At 44.2% G+C, this 22,002-nt stretch overlaps 1 protein-coding gene across 1 annotated transcript in view; it reads left to right on the forward strand.

Annotated features, from left to right (window-relative positions):
• LOC110497931 (latent-transforming growth factor beta-binding protein 2) overlaps positions 1-20,073 on the forward strand; it is a 157,810-nt gene extending 137,737 nt beyond the window's left edge. The window contains exons 29-40 of the mRNA XM_036954882.2: positions 1,449-1,571; positions 2,270-2,398; positions 11,139-11,273; positions 11,472-11,606; positions 12,504-12,713; positions 12,870-12,956; positions 13,530-13,658; positions 13,767-13,907; positions 14,169-14,342; positions 14,495-14,794; positions 14,916-15,065; positions 16,326-20,073. Of these exons, the coding sequence (XP_036810777.2) occupies positions 1,449-1,571; positions 2,270-2,398; positions 11,139-11,273; positions 11,472-11,606; positions 12,504-12,713; positions 12,870-12,956; positions 13,530-13,658; positions 13,767-13,907; positions 14,169-14,342; positions 14,495-14,794; positions 14,916-15,065; positions 16,326-16,513 (1,901 nt within the window). The 3' untranslated portion in view covers positions 16,514-20,073. The remainder of the gene's footprint in view (positions 1-1,448; positions 1,572-2,269; positions 2,399-11,138; positions 11,274-11,471; positions 11,607-12,503; positions 12,714-12,869; positions 12,957-13,529; positions 13,659-13,766; positions 13,908-14,168; positions 14,343-14,494; positions 14,795-14,915; positions 15,066-16,325) is intronic.
• The last annotated feature ends 1,929 nt before the right edge of the window (positions 20,074-22,002 follow it).

Raw genomic sequence — 22,002 nt, forward strand, 5'->3', positions numbered from 1 at the left:
CTCTGGAAGAATCAATATGAAAGGAATGTAACTCCGGCTAAAGCTGCATATTATTGATTCTGGCCTGTTTTACTGCTGAGAGGTATCGAGCATTAGCGTAACCTGAATGACAAATCATTGGGCAGTACACAGTGCATGTTATCGCTGTGATGCAGGCAAGCATGGAGCAGGGCCACTCTCTGGGGGTGGAAGATCCTGGAGAGGGCTATAGTGGGTGAGGGGCCCAGGGTGCGAGGGGACTGGACCTCTTCCAGGCCATACGTACCCGGCAGGCTAGGCAGCCCCTCCCCAGTGCCCTGTGATGATGGCTGGGCTTTCCATTCAGTCTGCTGGGCTGTGGCCATGTACTGTAGCACCAGACATCATCCACAATAGAGAGCAAGGCAGGTCCAACCTGCACTCACCTGGCCCTCTGCCACAGCAAATATTATTCTATAAATCAGAGGCTGGGCATATATATTCAGGTCGTCTGCCATTGTGTGTGCAGTGCTGACACAGTGAAAGCCAGGCCTCTCTGCCATGGGCCCTGCAGGGAGAGGAGACGGGGGAAGGAGGGGTCAGGTGAGCCCGAGTGGTTGGCCTTCTGGTTGGCTCACAGGTGAACTGGCTGGATGGCTTGCTGCTTACAGGGCTATGGGCGCTGGTACTGTCTGGGACATAACCATGGACAGTGGACTAACCTCAATAAATCATAAAGATGAACTACTAATCACTAGTCAATCTAGTATAACCTGCCATACAGCTCTGTTTTAGATAAATCATTGCTGTAATGTTTGTATCGAATCACATGGCTATTAAACCGGAACATAAATTGAGGTGCTGTCCCATGCTGTTTTCAGAATGTTTTGTTCCCTTTACCCCTACATGTGTTTACTGTCTACATTGAAAAATTTGTCTCATTATCAGCCCTTGGCAAAATATGTTTTATTTTTGTTGCTTTTCTGCCTTGACCCCACTTATTAGGCTATTCAGTCCAAATACCTTGTAAGTTGTGTTGTAATGTGGCAATTACACCAATCTACATTTAATCAAGCATATAGCCATCATTATATGCTTTTTACTAGTCGGAGGGAATGTTCCCAGACCAATAGCTAGGTTACATACTGTTTTCATATTTTGCCAGTACCATAAAGTGTTCCAAATGGACAATGTATCTTATGCTCAGACAAGCCCTTGATTGCAGACATGTATTATTTTCTTCATGGTAAGAGAGAATGAGATTCTCGGTGGCTGACTGATTCATAGTACACCAAAGAAGAAAATACGCCATGACTTTCATAAACATAGAACACTTTCTTTCATACTTTCCTCTCTTCTTATTTCCATTTCTCTCTCTCTGTGTCTCTCTGTCTCTGTGTCTTTCTCTCTGTCTGTGTCTCTGTCTTGCTGTGTCTGTCTCTCTCTGACTCTTTCTCTCCCCCTCTCCTGCTCCTCCTCTTTCCCTCCAGATGTTAATGAGTGCAGTAAGGACGGCGTGTGCTCCCATGGCCAGTGTCTCAACACAGATGGCTCCTACCTCTGCCTGTGTGAGGCTGGCTTCAAGTACTCTGCAGACACAGCTGACTGTGAGGGTAAGAACACTCTACCGACTTCATAACTCCCTCACTCTACCCACAATCCACTGCTTCTGCCCCAGCTGAAACACTGTTTTCACAACATTTCAGAAGAGTTAATAGAACATTCCGGTCCCTTTAGACCAGAGTCCGCCCTGTGTGTGAAACGTTTTTGTAACGATTGATTATGTAGCTGTAGTCAATGCAGTGTCAATGGTGACATTCCCTCAGTGAGAGTCCAACTATGGCCCAGAGGCTTTCCTCGGGCTGTAGTCTTGCGCCACAGGGAGCTCCCTGTGGCTGGAGCTCTGCTCCCCATCTTCCCTTGGGGAGTATGAATCACCCCATTGTGGGATGGAGGTGTTTCTCCCTCTGGAACGTGTCCCTTTGCTTCTTCACAAGTTCTTCGGTTCCTGTGCAAATATTGTTCTTGGCCATGCCCAGTGTCTGCTGCTGAGCACTGAGGACAGCAGCACCACAGGCCTCCTGGCCGGGCCTACTCATGCTGGGGAAACATTGTACTGTGAGGAGTGGAGGGGGAATTGGATTGGTGATTGAGTGAGTGTGTGTGCATGTGTGTGTGCATGTATGACATAAGCACATGGATATCTCAGTCCTCCTGGCCGGGCCTACTCATGCTGGATATCCATGCTGCTGTGAAGGGTGAAGAATAGGAATGATGTGTGTATGACATTAGTACATCTTTCTCTCCACAGATCAGAATGAGTGTAAGGAGTATGGTAGCTCGGTGTGTGGCATCTGGCTCTGTGAGAACACCATTGGCTCGTATCGCTGCTTCATGGGCTGCCAGCCTGGCCTGTATGGACAGGACAATCCAGACTGTGGTAAGTAAGTGGACCACAGGCCCTGTGCTTAGTCAACAGGCAATGTACTTACTTAGGGGATAGCTGAAGGCACTTGAATATCAGCCTTACTGCTCATTCACCTTGGGCAGTTGTCTGAAAGAAACACCCTGCGTTGTCTCCATGGCCCCCCTAGCCCACCCCCATCCTACAGAGATACCGATATCAGCCTGGCACTCACACACAAAGAGGCTCATGTGAATCAAACGCTATCAGGTGCACTCAGCCTTCCTGGTCAGGGGAGCAGAGTGAGGGGAAATGGGCCCTGAAATTGGGCCACTTGATAATAGGGCCAGGTCTCATCCTCCAGACAATGGGGCTAATGGAGTTTTTTTGGCAAGGGCGATGGGTATAACCTGATCGCCACTGTTCTCCTCTCTAAGTGGGGCAGGGCTGTCATCTGATGGGACATACGGTGCACCCCACCCCTCCCAGCCAGCCTTTGCCCTCCTCATGCTATTGCGACAGACACCCAGTCGGGTGGTCACCTGGTATGGCCTGGGAGGGGTGGAGACGACCGACACATCTGGGTCTAACATCTATCCAACAACAACAAAACAGCCCTGTCTCCATGACAACAGAAAACAACCCCGCCTGTGTGTTAACTGGCAAAGACAGACCATCAGTCTGTGTATGTGTGTGTCTATGAGAGATTAACATAATTTTACTATATTCAGAAGAGTGTTTGATTAGTGCTGGAGCACACCCGTTTTCGAAGCAGTTTGTATCGGCGGTGGCTGGCGCTGTTGTTCCCCTCTGCTGGTAAACTTCTCAGTTACCGTAAAACATGAATCAAGTCGGTTTTAGAAGAGGCATAGCTGACATTGAACAAAAACATACAGGCCAAGAATTTGCTCTTATCAAAATGGCTTCCAAACAGGCAAGGCCAGGACTGAAGGGCAGAGTGTGATAGCATGATCTACTGGAATGATCTAGTGAGCCCCGGATGGGGCGGACTGAGAGAGAGGGTTTTGAGATGCATTGAGCACCATGTTATATTCTCATCGCCATGACTCTTTATTTGACTCACACTGGAGAGCGGAGCGGCAGCACACCAGGGCCGATGACAGAGCCTGGCTTGGTGTGGCCCTCTCCCCTCGGAGGACTATGATGTTGTGTGGCTGGATCCCATCATGGAGGGGCCTGTTGTGAGAGGTGGCCAGATCCAAAACAGCTGCTCACAGCCTCCTCACCTCTGTTTTACCATTTAGCGTCAACATGGCCCATCCTCTGCTCGCAGAGGCTCAATTCAATATAGTCTGAATAAGTTCTGTGATGTAAATACGTGCAGATGGTAATTGCATTAGGGCCCCACCGGGTAGCCATGTTGTTGTGTAACTGTCTCCTCTTACTTATCTAACCACCAATAAGGTTTTTCCACAGCAGCTTGACTGTTACGATCACACATTGTGGATCATGATCCACCACACTGTTTAGGTTGAGCCTGTTAAAACTCAACAGTCCAAATTATAACACCCCAGAGCATTGTAACAGCTCTATCCTCTCTGGTCCAGTCCAGTGATGCAGCCAGCCGTGGCCGTCTCTGACCCACTCTCTCTTCACCTCTGTTCTGATGCCAGCCTCCCTCCTCTCTTCCAGGCTACCCAGCATCTCCCTGGGACATACAGTGGGGCAAAAAAGTATTTTGTCAGTTACCAATTGTGCAAGTTCTCCCACTTAAGAAGATGAGAGAGGCCTGTAATTTTCATCATAGGTACACTTCAACTATGACAGACAAAATGAGAAAAAAAATCCATAAAATCACATTGTAGGATTTTTTATGAATTTATTTGCAAATTATGGTGGAAAATAAGTTTTTGGTCAATAACAAAAGTTTATCTCAATACTTTGTTATATACCCTTTGTTGGCAATGACAGAGGTCAAACGTTTTCTGTAAGTCTTCACAAGGTTTTCACAACCTGTTGCTGGTATTTTGGCCCATTCCTCCATGCAGATCTCCTCTAGAGCAGTGATGTTTTGGGGCTGTTGCTGGGCAACATGGACTTTCAACTCCCTCCAAAGATTTTCTATAGGGTTGAGATCTGGAGACTGGCTAGGCCACTCCAGGACCTTGAAATGCTTCTTACGAAGCCACTCCTTCGTTGCCCGGGCGGTGTGTTTGGGATCATTGTCATGCTGAAAGACCCAGCCACGTTTCATCTTCAATGCCCTTGCTGATGGAAGGAGGTTTCCAATCAAAATCTCACGATACATGGCCCCATTCATTCTTTCCTTTACACGGATCAGTCGTCCTGGTCCCTTTGCAGAAAAACATCCCCAAAGCATGATGTTTCCACCCCCATGCTTCACAGTAGGTATGGTGTTCTTCGGATGCAACTCAGCATTCTTTGTCTTCCAAACACGACGAGTTGAGTTTTTACCAAACAGTTCTATTTTGGTTTCATCTGACCATATGACATTCTCCCAATCTTCTTCTGGATCATCCAAATGCTCTCTAGCAAACTTCAGACGGGCCTGGACATATACTGGCATAAGCAGGGGGACACGTCTGGCACTGCAGGATTTGAGTCCCTGGCGGCGTAGTGTGTTGCTGATGGTAGGCTTTGTTACTTTGGTCCCAGCTCTCTGCAGGCCATTCACTAGGTCCCCCCGTGTGGTTCTGGGATTTTTGCTCACCGTTCTTTTGATCATTTTGACCCCACGGGGTGAGATCTTGCGTGGAGCCCCAGATCGAGGGAGATTATCAGTGGTCTTGTATGTCTTCCATTTCCTAATAATTGCTCCCACAGTTGATTTCTTCAAACCAAGCTACTTACCTATTGCAGATTCAGTCTTCCCAGCCTGGAGCAGATCTACAATTTTGCTTCTGGTGTCCTTTGACAGCTCTTTGGTCTTGGCCATAGTGGAGTTTGGAGTGTGACTGTTTGAGGTTGTGGACAGGTGTCTTTTATACTGATAACAAGTTCAAACAGGTGCCATTAATACAGGTAACGAGTGGAGGACAGAGGAGCCTCTTAGAGAAGAAGTTACAGGTCTGTGAGAGCCAGAAATCTTGCTTGTTTGTAGGTGACCAAATACTTATTTTCCACCATAATTTGCAAATAAATTCTTTAAAAATCCTACAATGTGATTTTCTGGATTTTCTTTTCTCATTTTGCCTGTCATAGTTGAAGTGTACCTATGATGAAAATTACAGGCCTCTCTCATCTTTTTAAGTGGGAGAACTTGCACAATTGGTGGCTGACTAAATACTTTTTTGCCCCACTGTACATACAGTACATCCCCACAAAGCATCACAGACATTGACCACAGAGCTTCTCCTCCCCTCCAGTCCCTGGCCTCAACTCCCTCAGCCTGGGCTGTGGAATCTGAGGAGCAAGCCCTCTCGCCTCTCTCTCGCCCCTCCACAGCTCAGCATCTTGCACAAAGGCCACTTGTTCCAAGGCATTATGTGAGGTTATGGGAGATGCTGCCGTCACCCCAATAAAACGTCCGGGGAGGGAGCTCAATTACTCTTAGACATTTTTGTCTGCTTGTAAAAATCATCCAATATTTAAGAAGGCCATACGCTGTAATTTGCCATTTCTCAGAGGGGCGTTGATTTATTTTTACTCCCGGGCCTCCGATGGGGCGGCGGTTGTCTTTGGCTCTGCTCACCACACTCAATTTGTGGCCATAATACAAAATGGGAAAACAGACGTTCTCCTCAGCAGAGCTTCAGCTGCCACTACGCTCTACCTCCATCCATTGGAGTTGTTCACTCAGCCCTGCTATGACAGCCTACTGTATAGAGTGACGAAGGTAACGTGTTACGTAATCAGATTACTTTTATATGTAGTAAAGTTATGCGGTACTTTTTCAAATTGGGTAATACTATTACAGTTACTTTGTCAAACAATGTTTGCATTACTTTCTGAATTATATCTCTACCGGGCGCGTGTTTCCATGATCCGATCTTGACTTGTTTCCTCATTTACTTCTCGAGTAAGCAGAGAAAGGTCATGACTACAGCTGTTATGGTTACCGTATTACCGCCACACCAGCGGTCAAGAGTCATGACCGCAGTCAAATTCCATGTGAGCATTTAGTCATGGTAACTAGGCTTCTCCAAGCTCTGATGCTGCTGATGGTCATTAGTAGCCTATCAAACTTGCTGATCCTCAGCACTCTACTGTCCATCTAATCACTCTGACATAAATGCAAATGAAAAATCTGAACACTTAATGGGAGCCCTTCAGCTCATGTTGCACAAATTTTTTATAGGCTGTGCAATGGAGTGAGTGTTGATGGCCTCTATTAAAAAGAGGAGGATCCCATCAGCTTTCTATAGGCTAGGCCTACTATATTTATTTATCCACTTTCCTAATATTAAACACATTGCTTTGCTATACAACAGGAGTATAGCCTACCTAGCTGGCATGAATATGAACCATGGGGAAAGTGTCCTCCATTTAAGTGCATAGATTACATATTTTGTTTCCCCTGTTCCGAGACGGGTGCATGATAATGGTCCATTCTAAATCAAAACTAATTTCACACATGTATTATTTAGTATATGTAAAGACAATATTCAATTAAGAATAGTCTGATGGGTGACAATGTTAGCCTATAGTGTGTTAAGTGAGGCAAGATAATAATATGCCCAGTGTGTGAAGTCAGGCAAGAAACAGGCCATGCATTTTTTTTGTGCAACTTTTTCAAATCATAGTCACACACCTCATGTAGCTCAGCCCATAGGCCTATATGTTTTGATATGGTTTGTATCACAACGAAAGTGGCCAAATAACTGAGGATCCCATCAGCTTTCTATAGGCTAGGCCTACTATATTTATTAACTTTCCTAAAATGAAGCACATTAATACGCTTTACAACTGCTGTAGAGCCTAACTGGCATACATAGGCAGCCCTAGTCATGACAGCTGCTGTCCATAGAAATGTATAGAGGGCGCATCTCTGATCGTTGCCATTGATGTTTTCGGTGATAGCAAAGTCCATAGAGGGCTTTCCCTTCTAGTTGCAAGTGTGCCCTCTATACATCTCTATGGGTCCGTGTACTTGCGATCTATAACCAGAACTGGCTGCTCAAGAGAAAGATTTTTAATGAAAAGATAGGAAATCTGTACAGATGCTTGGCTTAAAGTATATATGGCTAATTAAGCAGCCAATATATATAGTGTAGCACTTGTAGACTTCCACAGGAAAGCCGTGCAACAGATGAAAGGGGAAACTAGTGATCAAACATGAGTAAGCAACCTATTTTTGGTAGGGCTTACCTTGCTCCCTCTGACAGTCAAACAGTGAGATGTTTTAATGAAAGTAACCCAAAGTAATATAACTGGTAATATAACATGTTACTTTCCACACAGAATAATATTGTAAAGTAACGTGTTAGTTTTGTTAAATGTAAAGAGTAATATCCAACTTATCCCAACACGGGTGAGTACTGTATGAGAAAAGCAGTGTGTGATTGTCAATGTGTTGGAAAAGAAACCTGCATCTCATTTAGATCCTGTCTTTCCAGCTGTAGTTCGGCGTTGTGGCTATCAATTTTGTGTGGCTACGGCTTGTCTTTAATAAGGCATAGAGGGCTGGAAATGGTTTGTGGTCACACTGTCTCCTACCTCCCACACTGACTAATGTATGGAAATGTGACGCGTTTCAAAAGACATTTAGCCCGCTGTGGTCACTGTGGTCTAGATGTAGGGCAATGGGCGTGCATACGCAGTTTATTAAACAGGGTTTAACCCAGGAGGTGACCCAGGTCTGGCGGGGTCGGGAATGAAACAACGGATGAAACAGGGGAAATAAATATCCCTCCTCATCCCCGACCAATCCTACGCATCAAATAACCCTGGCCTGCATATGGGTTCAATCAGGCCAGGGTTTAACCAGGGAACCAGGAGTAGGGGAGACGTGTGAAGGGTGAGCCAGCAGTCAGCTAGCCTCACAGGCCCACCATGTGCTCCACATTACAACACGGCACAGAGACCCCCACTTAACCTGCTCACCTGATCTAGCCTGCACCATTACCAAGCCGGGTTGATCCACACTCAGGAAGGGGCTCCTGGGTCAGACCATTAGGAAGGGGGGGGGGGGGGGGGGGGTGTAATGGAGAAGATGGCCCTAGATAGCCTGTATTGTTAGAGTATGCATTTCCCATAGGCCATTTGGCCTCAGGTATTTTATTAACATGCTCACTCTCTGGCTGGACAGTCAGTCTTAATTAAAGAGTTTAGTAGGTCTGTTAGTCCAAGCGTTTCGAAGGATCCAAGTCAAAGACATGGCCATGGAAAGACTTTTAAATAAATTTGGCCCAGACATTTCCCTTGGTCCCCGAGATTATGATTTGATAGCATCATGCACCCCACTACATGTAAAAATGGGAACATTGTTTCCATGTTTCAGATGGATGAAAACCTTGAGGCAGACACTGATTATTTCATGTAGCAGCTGAGTGCTTAGATGACCTTCCTGAGAGACCTCCCAGCTGGCTGCATTACTTACGCTGACCATCCAAAACCCCACTTAAGTTCTTCACATATGCCAAAATGTTCTTCAGTGTTACAGTATACACCTCATCTTACTACAAGTCTGTAGCAAGGCCCCAAAGTCCAAAAGTAAACATTTTAATGGGGAAACGGCTACATGTTTTTGATAATTGCCACATCCAATAGGTTTGTAAACACAAAGTTTGGATTTTGGTGGCTCTTATTTATGTCCCAATGTCAACTTTTGTCTTCATCATGTCAGAGTCATTTGGCTGACATCACTATTAGCACCATCTTCTGGATGGCTTTGCCTCTCCCTGCCCCCTGGACAGTGGGTCAGGCCTCCCAGAATGCACTCCTCTGTAATGTAATAGTAGAGCAGGGCCCAAGCCAAGCCCTCTCCGTCCCTGCTGAATAGATTGCTTAATGCAGTCGCTCTGGCTGACTCTCCTCATTCCTCGAATGATGCAGCATTTATGAGAGCTAGGAGACAGAATAAAAATCTGATAGACAATATGTGAATGTCATTTATTTTTTTCCTCTACAAACTTGCTGACTTATGTAGCCACTGTATTTTCATTTGCTCCCAATTGATGCGTTAGCATGTTTAATAAGACACACTGGGCTACTAGATGCCCTGAAGGTAATGTATACTTTACTACCTACTGTACCTGGCATTATGTCATGCCCCTAACGTTGTGACATATAGTGAAAAGAATACAGTACCAGATACTTCTCCATTTCCCCACTACTGTAAATGCCCTGTAAACCATTAGCTTTTGCTGAGTCAGGCGTTTTGATTCTAATTAGAAAATAACACACACAGCATGTGGCCTCTATCAATGGAGATGTTGGCAGACTTCCCTCAAATTCCTCAACAAAGGTGCCCTTCCAAAAAAAATTCATTTTTATGAATGTGGCTTTTGTGTACGTTTTACCTTTGTGTGATCTCTAGGGCAGGGTTTCCCAAACCCGGTGCCGGGGCCCCCCCTGGGTGCACGTTTTGGTTTTTGCCCTATCACTACACAGCTGACTCAAATAATCCATGCTTGATGATGAGATGGTTATTTGAATCAGCTGTGTAGTGCTGGGGGGGGGGGGGGGGGGGGGGCACATGTGATAACATAGAGAAGTGTTGTAGGAACATAATAATGGTTGTGTGTCACATAACCTGGTGACTTGGCCAGTGCACAAACAGGTTAACATTGACCAGTGATCAAACCATATATTTGTTTTTTTAAACAATTATAATCAGTCTGGCCTCTCTAAGAGTATCTGTCTTTGGCCTCTGCGCTGTGCAATGTACGCCAAGAAATACGAAATGATGTATGTGAGAAATTGCTAACAAATGTTCCCTTAAAACAGAGGGTGGTTGGGAATCAGAGCTGTTAGCACTAGTGTTATATGATCCAGTGTTAAGGTCCATACATTCCTCTGCTCACACATTCAATGTACACATAACAAGGTCTTTCCTCTGGCTTCGTTAAACATGCTTTATGATATATGGCTGTGCATGCAAGCAGCTGCACACAGTTGCCAGGTCTGGTCCGCTCCATCCTTTTGCACGCAGAAAATATTCTGAATGAGTCCAGATCAGCTCCCCTGTTTAGATTTCTTGCATGGGACACATTTTTGGAATTACAAAAGTAAGATGTCAAATTAAAAAATAGGGAAATTTAGGAAACAATGCGGGCCTGTCAGAGTTGTTGCACTAAATGTGCATTCATTCAAATGTTAGTTACCCGTAGCCGGTTTGACAAAATGTCTCTGAAGTAACTTATGTGGATGTGCAGGCCCCTCTATGTCTGTAAGCCAGTCCCATGTTGTTACATAATCCAAGACCTCACTGGGCCAGAAAGTAAGCAACAGGTCACTTCTCACTCCATAGACCCCAGCAGAGGAACCCTTAGATCCTAAAGGCTTCCAGATGCTGGCTCTACTTTAATACAATGTAGCCATGCTGAGTGGCAGCCCTTACAGACGTTTCACTGGGCTCATTGATAGCCATCGGAGTCAGCAGAATGGATTCAATCAATTGATCTGTGTCCCCCACAAAGCTGTAAACGATCCCATTCTCCCCCTGTATTCATTTGACATGTTATGATGATGGTGATTGCTATTGCAAGTTTTAGCGGCAGTAGTGTTTATTTTAGTATTGCAACACACTCTCATTAGCAAGCCAGTCATGTGAAATGGTACAGTTATACACATGTAGCAGAGAAACATTGGAATGTGTTATTTTATGCTCACCTTTGGGTGCCCTCTTGTTTAGATATCGATGAGTGTGTGAATGAGAACATCTGTGGGGACCATGGCTTCTGTGAGAACACAGACGGCTCCTACCGTTGTCAGTGTGACCGGGGTTACACCAACCCCCCTGGTGATGCCGGGGCCCATGGCTGTGTAGGTAAGTAACTGTTAAATGATACACTCCACTGGTCAGCATGGTCAGTTACTGTATACAGTACCAATGTGCAGTACGTACTGTATTCATTGTACATGGTGGTATGTGTGTTTGTATGCACACTTGTGTCTGTGTGTACATGCTTTGCATTCGTGTGTGAACCTCAGTGTGACTTTAACCCCTCTCTCCCATTCCGTGGAGACGTGAACGAGTGTGAGATGAGCACAGCGCTGTGTGGAGAGGCCCTGTGTGAGAACGTGGACGGCAGCTTCCTGTGCATCTGCCCCAGCGACAATGAGGAATTTGATCCCATCACCAGCCAGTGCCGCCCGCAGGGTAACAGCACACACAGGGACTTATGGGACTTAAGGGTTCGTCCTATCGCTGGGGGATTGAATTTTCACTGTCTTCACATCTGGGGAATAAATTGCAGGAAAGAACAAATTGCAGAAAAACTATTCCAACTATCCTTTACAGAATTGATTTGCTGTGCTCAGAGAACAACTCACTCCAAATTCTCCCTCATGGTCAAATCTCCCCCTGTCAAATTCCCCCGAAGACATACAAGGATAAGGTATAGCTATTGGCAAAACTGCCATGGAAAGATCTCTCTCAGAAACACTAACAGTGTTCACTGTAAACAGATTACATAAATAAAGGTCAAGCTTACCTTGTCTGTGGCATTGGCTTGTCTTTAGCTTGACATGGGCATGAATACACAGACGGGACATATTTACATTAATAAGCACAATGTTCTCGGCGGGATGTTTTTCTTCTCGTTCAGTATTAAACCCCAAGTATGCCTTGTGTACTTTGACCACATTTGACTTTTGACGTGTGCTAATCAATCATGTCAGAATGAACGGTGTGTTGATTCCCATGCCAGTGTTTCCATTTGGCCATGCCCACTGCTTAACTGTGAATGCCTGAGAGCATGTCTGTGGATAAATGAGCAGCTGAAGGTACTCCAGCCTACTGCCTGCCTGCCCTACTGTAAGACATGGTTCTCTTGACCAGGGGAAATAGTGGCACTCATTAATACTGTTAGACATGGGGCTAATTAGACTGACTGATTCTCACTGATATCATGATGGCAATAAATATGATATCTAGTGGTAATAGATGTAGTCTTTACTCTAGTAATTCAACTAGTCACAATGTATTCTGCAAATCCCCTCCAATTATTCCCCTCTGCATCTATTTCTCTTCATGAGTGGTCTGATTGTCCCACAGCTGCTACAGATGAAGATGCTCCTCCTCATCCTCCTAAGCCAGCCTCACCCACGGAGGAGCAGAGGAAGGAGTGTTACTACAACCTGAACGATGCTAACTTCTGTGACAACGTGCTGTCTCGCAACACCACCAAGCAGGAGTGCTGCTGCACGGTGGGGTCTGGTTGGGGGGACGACTGTGAGATCCACCCCTGCCCTGTCCCAGGGAGAGGTAGGCTTACGACAGTATGATTTGGGACTGAGTGACACTCCCAAGACAGATTCAGATACAACTTTTCACATACTGTATGCTTACTCCTTCTCAATACACTATGTATGATGCAGTGTTACAGTATGTTTGTCCATTCATTCTTGTTTGTTTCTTCAGAGGAGTATAACCAGTTGTGTCCACATGGTAGTGGTCTTCTTCCCGATGCTGTTTCCTCCCACAGCCTGGAACAGCAGAGTTTCAAAGGTACTTTACTCCCATGTTGCCTCCTCAAGCCACTGGCTTCTGTTTACAGTCGGTATACCTGAGGTTTCACCGTTTTTCCTTCTCCCATAACTTTGTACCAACACAAAGAAAATGGCTGTTTCAGCTCCCCTTTTGTTTCCACCCATGACAGCTGTTAAAAACATCCGGCATAATTTCCCACCTCATTTATGGTTCTCTTTCAAGCTAGCCCTTTACACCGTGACGGGATACCTGCATACCCAGCTAATTAAGCACAAGTGTTGCACCCACAGCATGTTCTTATAGAGAAGGCTGTCACGAGCAAGGTGCCATGCTCATTTTACAGTAGTGGTTAGGATTTCAGTGGTGTAGCTTGTTACAGCACATGCATAAAGTAAACATTCTATAGATTCTATAGACATTCACCTTGGCCTACACAAAGGCAGATTCCAGAGGTGAAATAGGAAAGAAAAGGTGATTTTGTGTATAGTAGTATGTGACTTTATTTGAACAGGTATTGATTCTTCACCCCTCTTTTCCTCCCTCTTGTTCTCTCTCTGTGTTTGTCCATCTCTCCTCTCTCTCTCTCACCAGATGTGGATGAGTGTAAGATGTTTGGGCCAGATATCTGTAAGAATGGCCGTTGTTCTAACATCTTCTCCTCGTACTCCTGCTTCTGCCGTACAGGCTTCTACTACGACAACATCCGGCTGGAGTGTTTGGGTAAGGGCCCCTCGCTGTCACTCTGCTTTTCCCTGTTCCACCAAACCTGCTCCAAATCTCAACTTTTAGACCCAGTTGTTGACGTGTGTTTATGTGTGTGTGTTCCAGATTATGACGAGTGCCTGACAGAGAAGGCGTGTGTCTGTGGGGTGTGTGTGAATACCCCTGGCTCTTTCAACTGCTTCTGCAGTCCTCCTCTGGCCCTGGACACCACCTGCCGCCACTGCATCAGCGTCAACACCACCGAGGGTGCGATTCAGACACTCACTCTCTCTCTCACACACACTCACACAGCAGCAGCAGCACACTTTTACAGATAAACTACATCCTCTATCTCAGTTTATCCAGATGAAATGGTTACCAGACAGATTATTGATTCATCTGTTCAACATTGACAACATAAAGTTTGTAAAACTTCTTCCAACTCCATCCTTTCCTCTTTTGTAAATCACTCTCTTCCCTTCTTCCTTCCTTCCCTCTCTCATCTCTCCTCCATCCCTTGCCCCACAGAGATTGATGAGCCTGATGAGGACATCCATCTGGACATCTGCTGGCGGGACATGATAGAATTGTATGTGTGTATCCAGCCCCTCATCGGATGGAGGACCACCTACACAGAGTGCTGCTGTCTCTATGGAGTGGCCTGGAGTGAACAATGTGCCTTCTGCCCAAGTAGGGACTCTGGTAAATAACAAATGGCAGCTGTAGTTGTCATTCATAGTTATTATGTAGCTGAAATCATTTGTGTGACCTGTGATGGTTTGTAACGGTCTAAATGCAACACTGACGTGTGTGTGTGTGTGTGTGTGTGTGTGTGTGTGTGTGTGTTGGATCAGATGACTACGCATTACTTTGTAACCTGCCTAGGAGAAGGGGCTCTGACAGTCTACGAGAGAGGCCAGGCAATGAGTACGGCCCTGGTGTCGAGGGTCCTGAAGGGCCCTATGTCCCCCCCTACTGGGACAACTATGGAGGAGTGCCCATCTCTGGGCCTGGGGGTACCTACTACAACCCAGAGGACACCCAGGGCAATACCAACGACTATGGCTCACGAGTGAGAGACAGAGAACCGTCGCTACGCGTCCCCATCCACCGGCCAAGAGAGTTCCAGCCTCACCCTGTAGACTCTAACAATGGTAACCTTATTAGAAATATATATATTCTTTAAAGACACATTTATTCATATTATTGCTAAAGCATGGTGAAATGCTACCTCTGTAGGGACTCCTAATTATTTCATATTCTGTTTGCAATCAGACCACTATGATGGCTTTGAAGGCCTGCGAGCAGAAGAGTGTGGTATCCTGAACGGCTGTGAGAATGGCCGGTGTGTGCGCGTGAGGGAAGGTTACACCTGTGACTGCTTTGATGGATACGAGCTTGACCTCACCAAAATGGCCTGCATCGGTAGGTTCTTCTCCCAGTGTCTCATAATGAACCAACCACATTCAGTCTCAGATTCTCCTCTGTGTTTCAAGTAAAAAATCATTGCTTTTTGGAATTCCTAGAAACAAATTATTCAATGATCTGTTCCATTTTCCCACTTTTGAAAATGATGTATGTTGTGGGGCTAAGATCAAACCCTGCTTTAGAATGAAGAAGCCTCCCCCGGGGTTTATGCCTTTTGGAGACGAGTCTCTCTTGATGAGGTAACTCACCATGCAATATCGCTCAGCCCAATGAAAGACTCACATTTACAATCTTGCTTTGGTTATTTTCAATGGGAAACTGATCAAAGTACTCCGAGTGGATTGTTCTTTACTCTCCTGACTGAATATATAGACACACCCTGCCAACAGGCCGAGAGGCCTTGAATCGCAGCCACATCGTGTAATACATGGATATTACACATTTGAAATGTGTTGTGTTTGTTTAATTTGAAAGTGAAACCCCTCTCATAATGATGTGCTGAGATTACTGAATGGACCAGGACTCTATTCCCATAGAGAATCATCAGCCCCGAGGCCAACACAGGGCGAATGGAGTGGATTCCCACTCTGTGCTTCTAATTTGTGAAAACACTTGTGGGAGCGAAGCTCTCCTTTCCAAGTGTCATATTATAGATACCACCAACATTTCCCACACAGAAATTAGGTCAACAGAGAGAGGAGGTTTGAGTTTGACTGCAGAGAAATGACACCAAACCTCCCATGCCAGATTAGGAAATAGAAACCACTTGAAGGCCAACAATGTAATAGCATTTTAGTGTAAGCAAAAACATCTGACTTGTCAGATGTACTGTATGTATGGCCAGAGAAGAGTTCATGTCTTCATCAAACCCAAACACGCAATACGACGCCATGCTTGATCTGTGTAAATGATTACTGTGCTGCTGCCTTTCAGATAAAATTGCATAACACGTATACAGAGAAGGGGGGCAGAAAGAGATGGGTGTGTGACAGAGAGGTGAAATGAGTGAACATGTGGGAAGAGAGAACAAAAGTGCTTAAGTGATACGTGTGAATGTATTTTTCATAAGTACTGAGAGTCGGGCTTCCCTCTAGGCCCCTCTGTCGCCAGAGAACTGCTGTACGTGACTATGGTCCCATCCTACCACCCACACTGACCAGGCCACTCCGCTGGACTGTTGACACAGGACATGTGGAGGGAACAGATGCAGTGAAATTGGTCTACTCTCTTAACACTGCCTGTCTCCTTTTCCTGCAGACATAAACGAGTGTGAGGACATCAGTGACAACGTGGCGCTGTGTAAGAACGGGGCCTGTACCAACACTGAGGGGTCGTACAAGTGCACCTGCCTGCCCGGCTTCCAGGCCTCCGCCAAGCCCCATGAATGTATCCCAGAGGTCCCATTGTCTGGCCTCAGAGAGAGTGGCTGGAAACTGAGAGTGTAGCTGTTGGGAGGTTCTACTCTCCTCCCTCCACCACCCCTCATCACCGCCCTCTCACAGGGCCTGGCACTAAACCTCCAAGAACTCTGAAACGTCCACGCTTATCCCCTAAACACACACACCGACACACATACAATTCTCTCATTGGCTTTTTCATATTTTCTTTCTACCACACAAACATACTCATTCACATTTCCACAGAGGACCAGAAGCTATGCAGTGAGTGTATTCCATGGGATATCCTATTTCTTAACATTTGCATTTTGCCTTAAAGGGATTTTATTCAGTGACCCCAGACAGTTTGCTATGCATACATACAGTGCCTTGCGAAAGTATTCGCCCCCCTTGAACTTTGCGACCTTTTGCCATATTTCAGGCTTCAAACATAAAGATGTAAAAATGTCTTTTTTTGTGAAGAATCAACAACAAGTGGGACACAATCATGAAGTGGAACGACATTTATTGGATATTTCAAACTTTTTTAACAAATCAAAAACTGAAAAATTGGGCGTGCAAAATTATTCAGCCCCCTTAAGTTAATACTTTGTAGCGCCACCTTTTGCTGCGATTACAGCTGTAAGTCGCTTGGGGTAAGTCTCTATCAGTTTTGCACATCGAGAGACTGAAATGTTTTCCCATTCCTCCTTGCAAAACAGCTCGAGCTCAGTGAGATTGGATGGAGAGCATTTGTGAACAGCAGTTTTCAGTTCTTTCCACAGATTCTCGATTGGATTCAGGTCTGGACTTTGACTTGGCCATTCTAACACCTGGATATGTTTATTTTTGAACCATTCCATTGTAGATTTTGCTTTATGTTTTGGATCATTGTCTTGTTGGAAGACAAATCTCCGTCCCAGTCTCAGGTCTTTTGCAGACTCCATCAGGTTTTCTTCCAGAATGGTCCTGTATTTGGCTCCATCCATCTTCCCATCAATTTTAACCATCTTCCCTGTCCCTGCTGAAGAAAAGCAGGCCCAAACCATGATGCTGCCACCACCATGTTTGACAGTGGGTATGGTGTGTTCAGGGTGATGAGCTGTGTTGCTTTTACGCCAAACATAACGTTTTGCATTGTTGCCAAAAAGTTCCATTTTGGTTTCATCTGACCAGAGCACCTTCTTCCACATGTTTGGTGTGTCTCCCAGGTGGCTTGTGGCAAACTATAAACAACACTTTTTATGGATATCTTTAAGAAATGGCTTTCTTCTTGCCACTCTTCCATAAAGGCCAGATTTGTGCAATATACGACTGATTGTTGTCCTATGGACAGAGTCTCCCACCTCAGCTGTAGATCTCTGCAGTTCATCCAGAGTGATCATGGGCCTCTTGGCTGCATCTCTGATCAGTCTTCTCCTTGTATGAGCTGAAAGTTTAGAGGGACGGCCAGGTCTTGGTAGATTTGCAGTGGTCTGATACTCCTTCCATTTCAATATTATCGCTTGCACAGTGCTCCTTGGGATGTTTAAAGCTTGGGAAATCTTTTTGTATCCAAATCCGGCTTTAAACTTCTTCACAACAGTATCTCGGACCTGCCTGGTGTGTTCCTTGTTCTTCATGATGCTCTCTGCGCTTTTAATGGACCTCTGAGACTATCACAGTGCAGGTGCATTTATACGGAGACTTGATTACACACAGGTGGATTGTATTTATCATCATTAGTCATTTAGGTCAACATTGGATCATTCAGAGATCCTCACTGAACTTCTGGAGAGTTTGCTGCACTGAAAGTAAAGCGGCCGAATAATTTTGCACGCCCAATTTTTCTGTTTTTGATTTGTTAAAAAAGTTTGAAATATCCAATAAATGTCGTTCCACTTCATGATTGTGTCCCACTTGTTGTTGATTCTTCACAAAAAAATACAGTTTTACATCTTTATGTTTGAAGCCTGAAATATGGCAAAAGGTCGCAAAGTTCAAGGGGGCCGAATACTTTCGCAAGGCACTGTACATATTTTATGCATTGTTTTTCTCCTCCATTTATCTTTTGGGTTAATTATTTATTTCATGTACATGACAAGGCTCTGCAAAGTTACAATGAAAACCATTTCAGAGGGCACATATGATTTATATTGTCTTATTTGTCAGACCAATAGACTTTACTAATGATGAGAGGAAACAGTGTGAATCGTTTTTGAAGTTGGATAACTAAACCTGGAGGAAGCTGATTGCATGCCACATGTTATTCATATTGTAACATAATAATCACATTGCTATACAGGGAGTCACTTTGAAACCACTTTTTACTTGTATTTGGGATGCTTTGGTGGTCAGCGAGGCCTAGAAAAAGAACCAACCACTCCTTCCACTGGTCTTCTGCGTTTCTCTGGGTCTTGAAAAACCACTTGGACTTGCATAACAGTCCTTGGTCCTCATCATCCAAGCTAAAAGGTTCCAAAGGTGGCAAGGTAGTCAGTCTCAAGAGCAAGAACTGGGATCAAACAAGGTCCAGCTCATCTTCACAGGCTGTTACAATGTTGCTTCAATCTGTCACCAGCACAAAAGTATACTGAAGAAGAAAAGGGCATTGAGTATGGGCTTGGAAAGGCTGTAAATGTATATGATGGTCTATGATAGATATGTAATATGTTTGTATAGGGTCCACTAGCACTTTCCCACTAGTCAGAGTAAAAGACACGTACAATATCCCGAGGCAAATTTTCCTTACATTCAACCACACATTCACAATTGACTTCAGATCCCATGTAAGAACATTCCCATTGATGCATCTCTGAATGTGAGTAAAGGCTTTGTTGAAAAGGTTTGGGATATTTTGTACAGATCTAGTACTATGTATTAATTTTTTGTTACATTCAAATAATGCATATAGTGCAACCAATATTTTTGTTTGACAAAAAAAATCCAGCATTACAGTTTAGCAATATGTAGATTTATATATATTTCTGTTAAAATGTTTTTAAACATATCTTTATGTATGAGAAAAGTGTTTTACACTGTACCAGATAAAGTGTATGTATCCTGCCCTGTGGAGCAGACATTGAAATGTAATTTTAGGGGAATGGCAGCACTGTTTTCAACACAATGTGGTGCCATTGATCCTACAAGTACAAAACAAAGACATGCCTTTTTAAAATGCAACCATTATCTGTTGTGCCATTAAAACTAAACCTTTTTTGCCTTTCAAATAATCTTACTGGGATCAGCATGTCATTCTAGTGACGTTTTTCAATCAATTTAGTGATCACATTCAGCATTTCCAATTAAAAATAAACATTGTCCTTCGCATTCAAGTCACTAGAAACACATGATTGCTGATGTTCTCAAACTTTCCATTCAGAGAGATCTTTCCAGAACCTATCTTATACATATTTTGGAGGATGCCTTCTTTCAATGGCTGATGTCCTTGGCCTGTATTCAAAGAGATGTTTACGGTCTGTACTCTTATCTATACTGTATGATTCATGCCTCCACACGTCTTACATTGATGTTATACAAATTGTGAACATGTATTCGATATTACTTAAGAAAATATCATGTTCATTCCTTTTGTTTACCTCTAAACTATAGTTACTATCAGTCATCAAAATAAAATTTGAAAATATCTACATTTCTCTCCCTTATCTGTGGAATATGCTACACACATTACACAATAATATACTTCATTACAATAATATTTCTAAACCGTATGTTTATAATGCAAATATACTGTACTTTCAGCTCAAATGGAGAATGTTATGTGTTGTGAGCATCCGTTGACAGTGTGAGCCTGTGATTTATTGTGCTCTGACGCCACCCAGTGGCCTTCTAGTACAGCTCAAACACGGACAGTGCAAAACAGATCCTTGGGATGTCCTTACCCTAAACCCTAACCTTAACTAGAACCATAACCATTACCTACCCCTAACCAATTTAAATGTCAACTTCAATGGGATATGGACGTCCCAAGGACTCCGGATAGCACGGACCGCTCAACCACAGCGTTTGGAAGGATTTTCCCACGGTTATGAGGCTAGTACTGAATTTCAGTTGGATACAGGGAAATTGTGTCGATATCGGTGGATCCTATTTCTTTCGTGAAGGATGGAAAAGCATACATATCCCAGAAACAACGCGCTGTGCCGCTAAATTTGGAGCGTTGAGAAACGACTACATTGTGCGCACTTTTTGCAGATATTTTCTGAAACACATCGGGTAATTTTGACATCTGTGCACCGTGTAACGCAAACGCAGAGAGGAGTGCATGCAAGGATAGGAGTTTTATTTTGAGAAATGCTTGTTTCCAAAGCCGATTTTTTTTGCCAACAATCACATAGGCTGTGAAGTCCTGCTTTTAATGCATTGCATACACTGAATATCACGTAAAAACAAGAATGAGAAGAACTGATTAGATTTACATTCCCTTTGGGCTCCCGAGTGGCGCGGTCTAAGGCACTGCATCTCAGTGCTTGAGGCGTCACTACAGACACGCTAGTTCGATTCCAGGTTGTATCACAACCGGCTGTGATTGGGAGTCCCATAGGGTGGCGCACAGGTTGTTCTTAAATGGCTTGCCTAGTTAAATAAAGGTATAAAAAAAATAGGTACAAAGCTGTTTGATAGCTGTTTCTGCAAGCTAGCTTGTTACAATGCTAACTAGTGTGTAAGGATAACATTACAAGTGATACATTTATTGCCATTTATGCCAAGTTCTTACTAGTTAGCTATTCCCTGTACAATGTAATAGGGGACTTGTCGGGCTGCGTTTGTTGGCTATGTTGCAGCAGGCTGTCACAAGCATTCCACTGATAAGAATTATTATTTCCTAAGTTATCTTTGAACAGTTAGGAGGGTTCAAAGAAAACCAATTGACGGACCTTATTCCAGTTGTAATTAACAATTCTGAAGGAGACCCCAAACTCTCAATGGAATATTGAGGATCACATCAAAACCAAATGTAGCCTACTTTCCTTTCAGATTTTTTTTATGGTGTGATTGATATGTGATGTTGTGTGTGTGCTTAATGCCTAATATTAATTGAAATTTGTGTTTTTTTTGTTTTTGTGTGCGTATTGATAGTGCCCAACATTAGCCTTTCATTGCTAAAGCCCCACTTCCTAGAGTTCAACATCATCATGATCAGGGTGAGAGAACAAAAGAACACGCATCTCACTGTACTTCACATTTTCCCACATACTTATTGGATTAATTACAACGAAATGTCTATTGTTACAGGGTAACAGTGGGTTGAAGCCCAAAGACAATGAAATTAACCCTAAACCCTGGCCAATCAACTACCAGGTTAGCATGTTGAATACTTCAGTGTGGTTTGACAGTCCCATAAAAATATTAACTTATCACTGTGCCTTTGTTCTGTTTCTGTAAAGGGATAGAGGTTCTCAGGAGTGAATGAGACGGAATACCGTGTCTACCAGTTAGGGAACCCTGTAAGTACCTCTCTCCACTCAGAGTATGCTAACCCTGCTATAATATAGCTAAATCTGGAACTCCTCTGCAGGTGATCTGGTGGCTGAACCTGGTCAGTCTGGGCCTGTATG

The sequence above is a fragment of the Oncorhynchus mykiss genome, chromosome 19, assembly GCF_057628025.1.
Source record: "Oncorhynchus mykiss isolate SJ-2025 chromosome 19, ASM5762802v1, whole genome shotgun sequence".
Classification (NCBI taxonomy): Eukaryota; Metazoa; Chordata; class Actinopteri; order Salmoniformes; family Salmonidae; genus Oncorhynchus; species Oncorhynchus mykiss.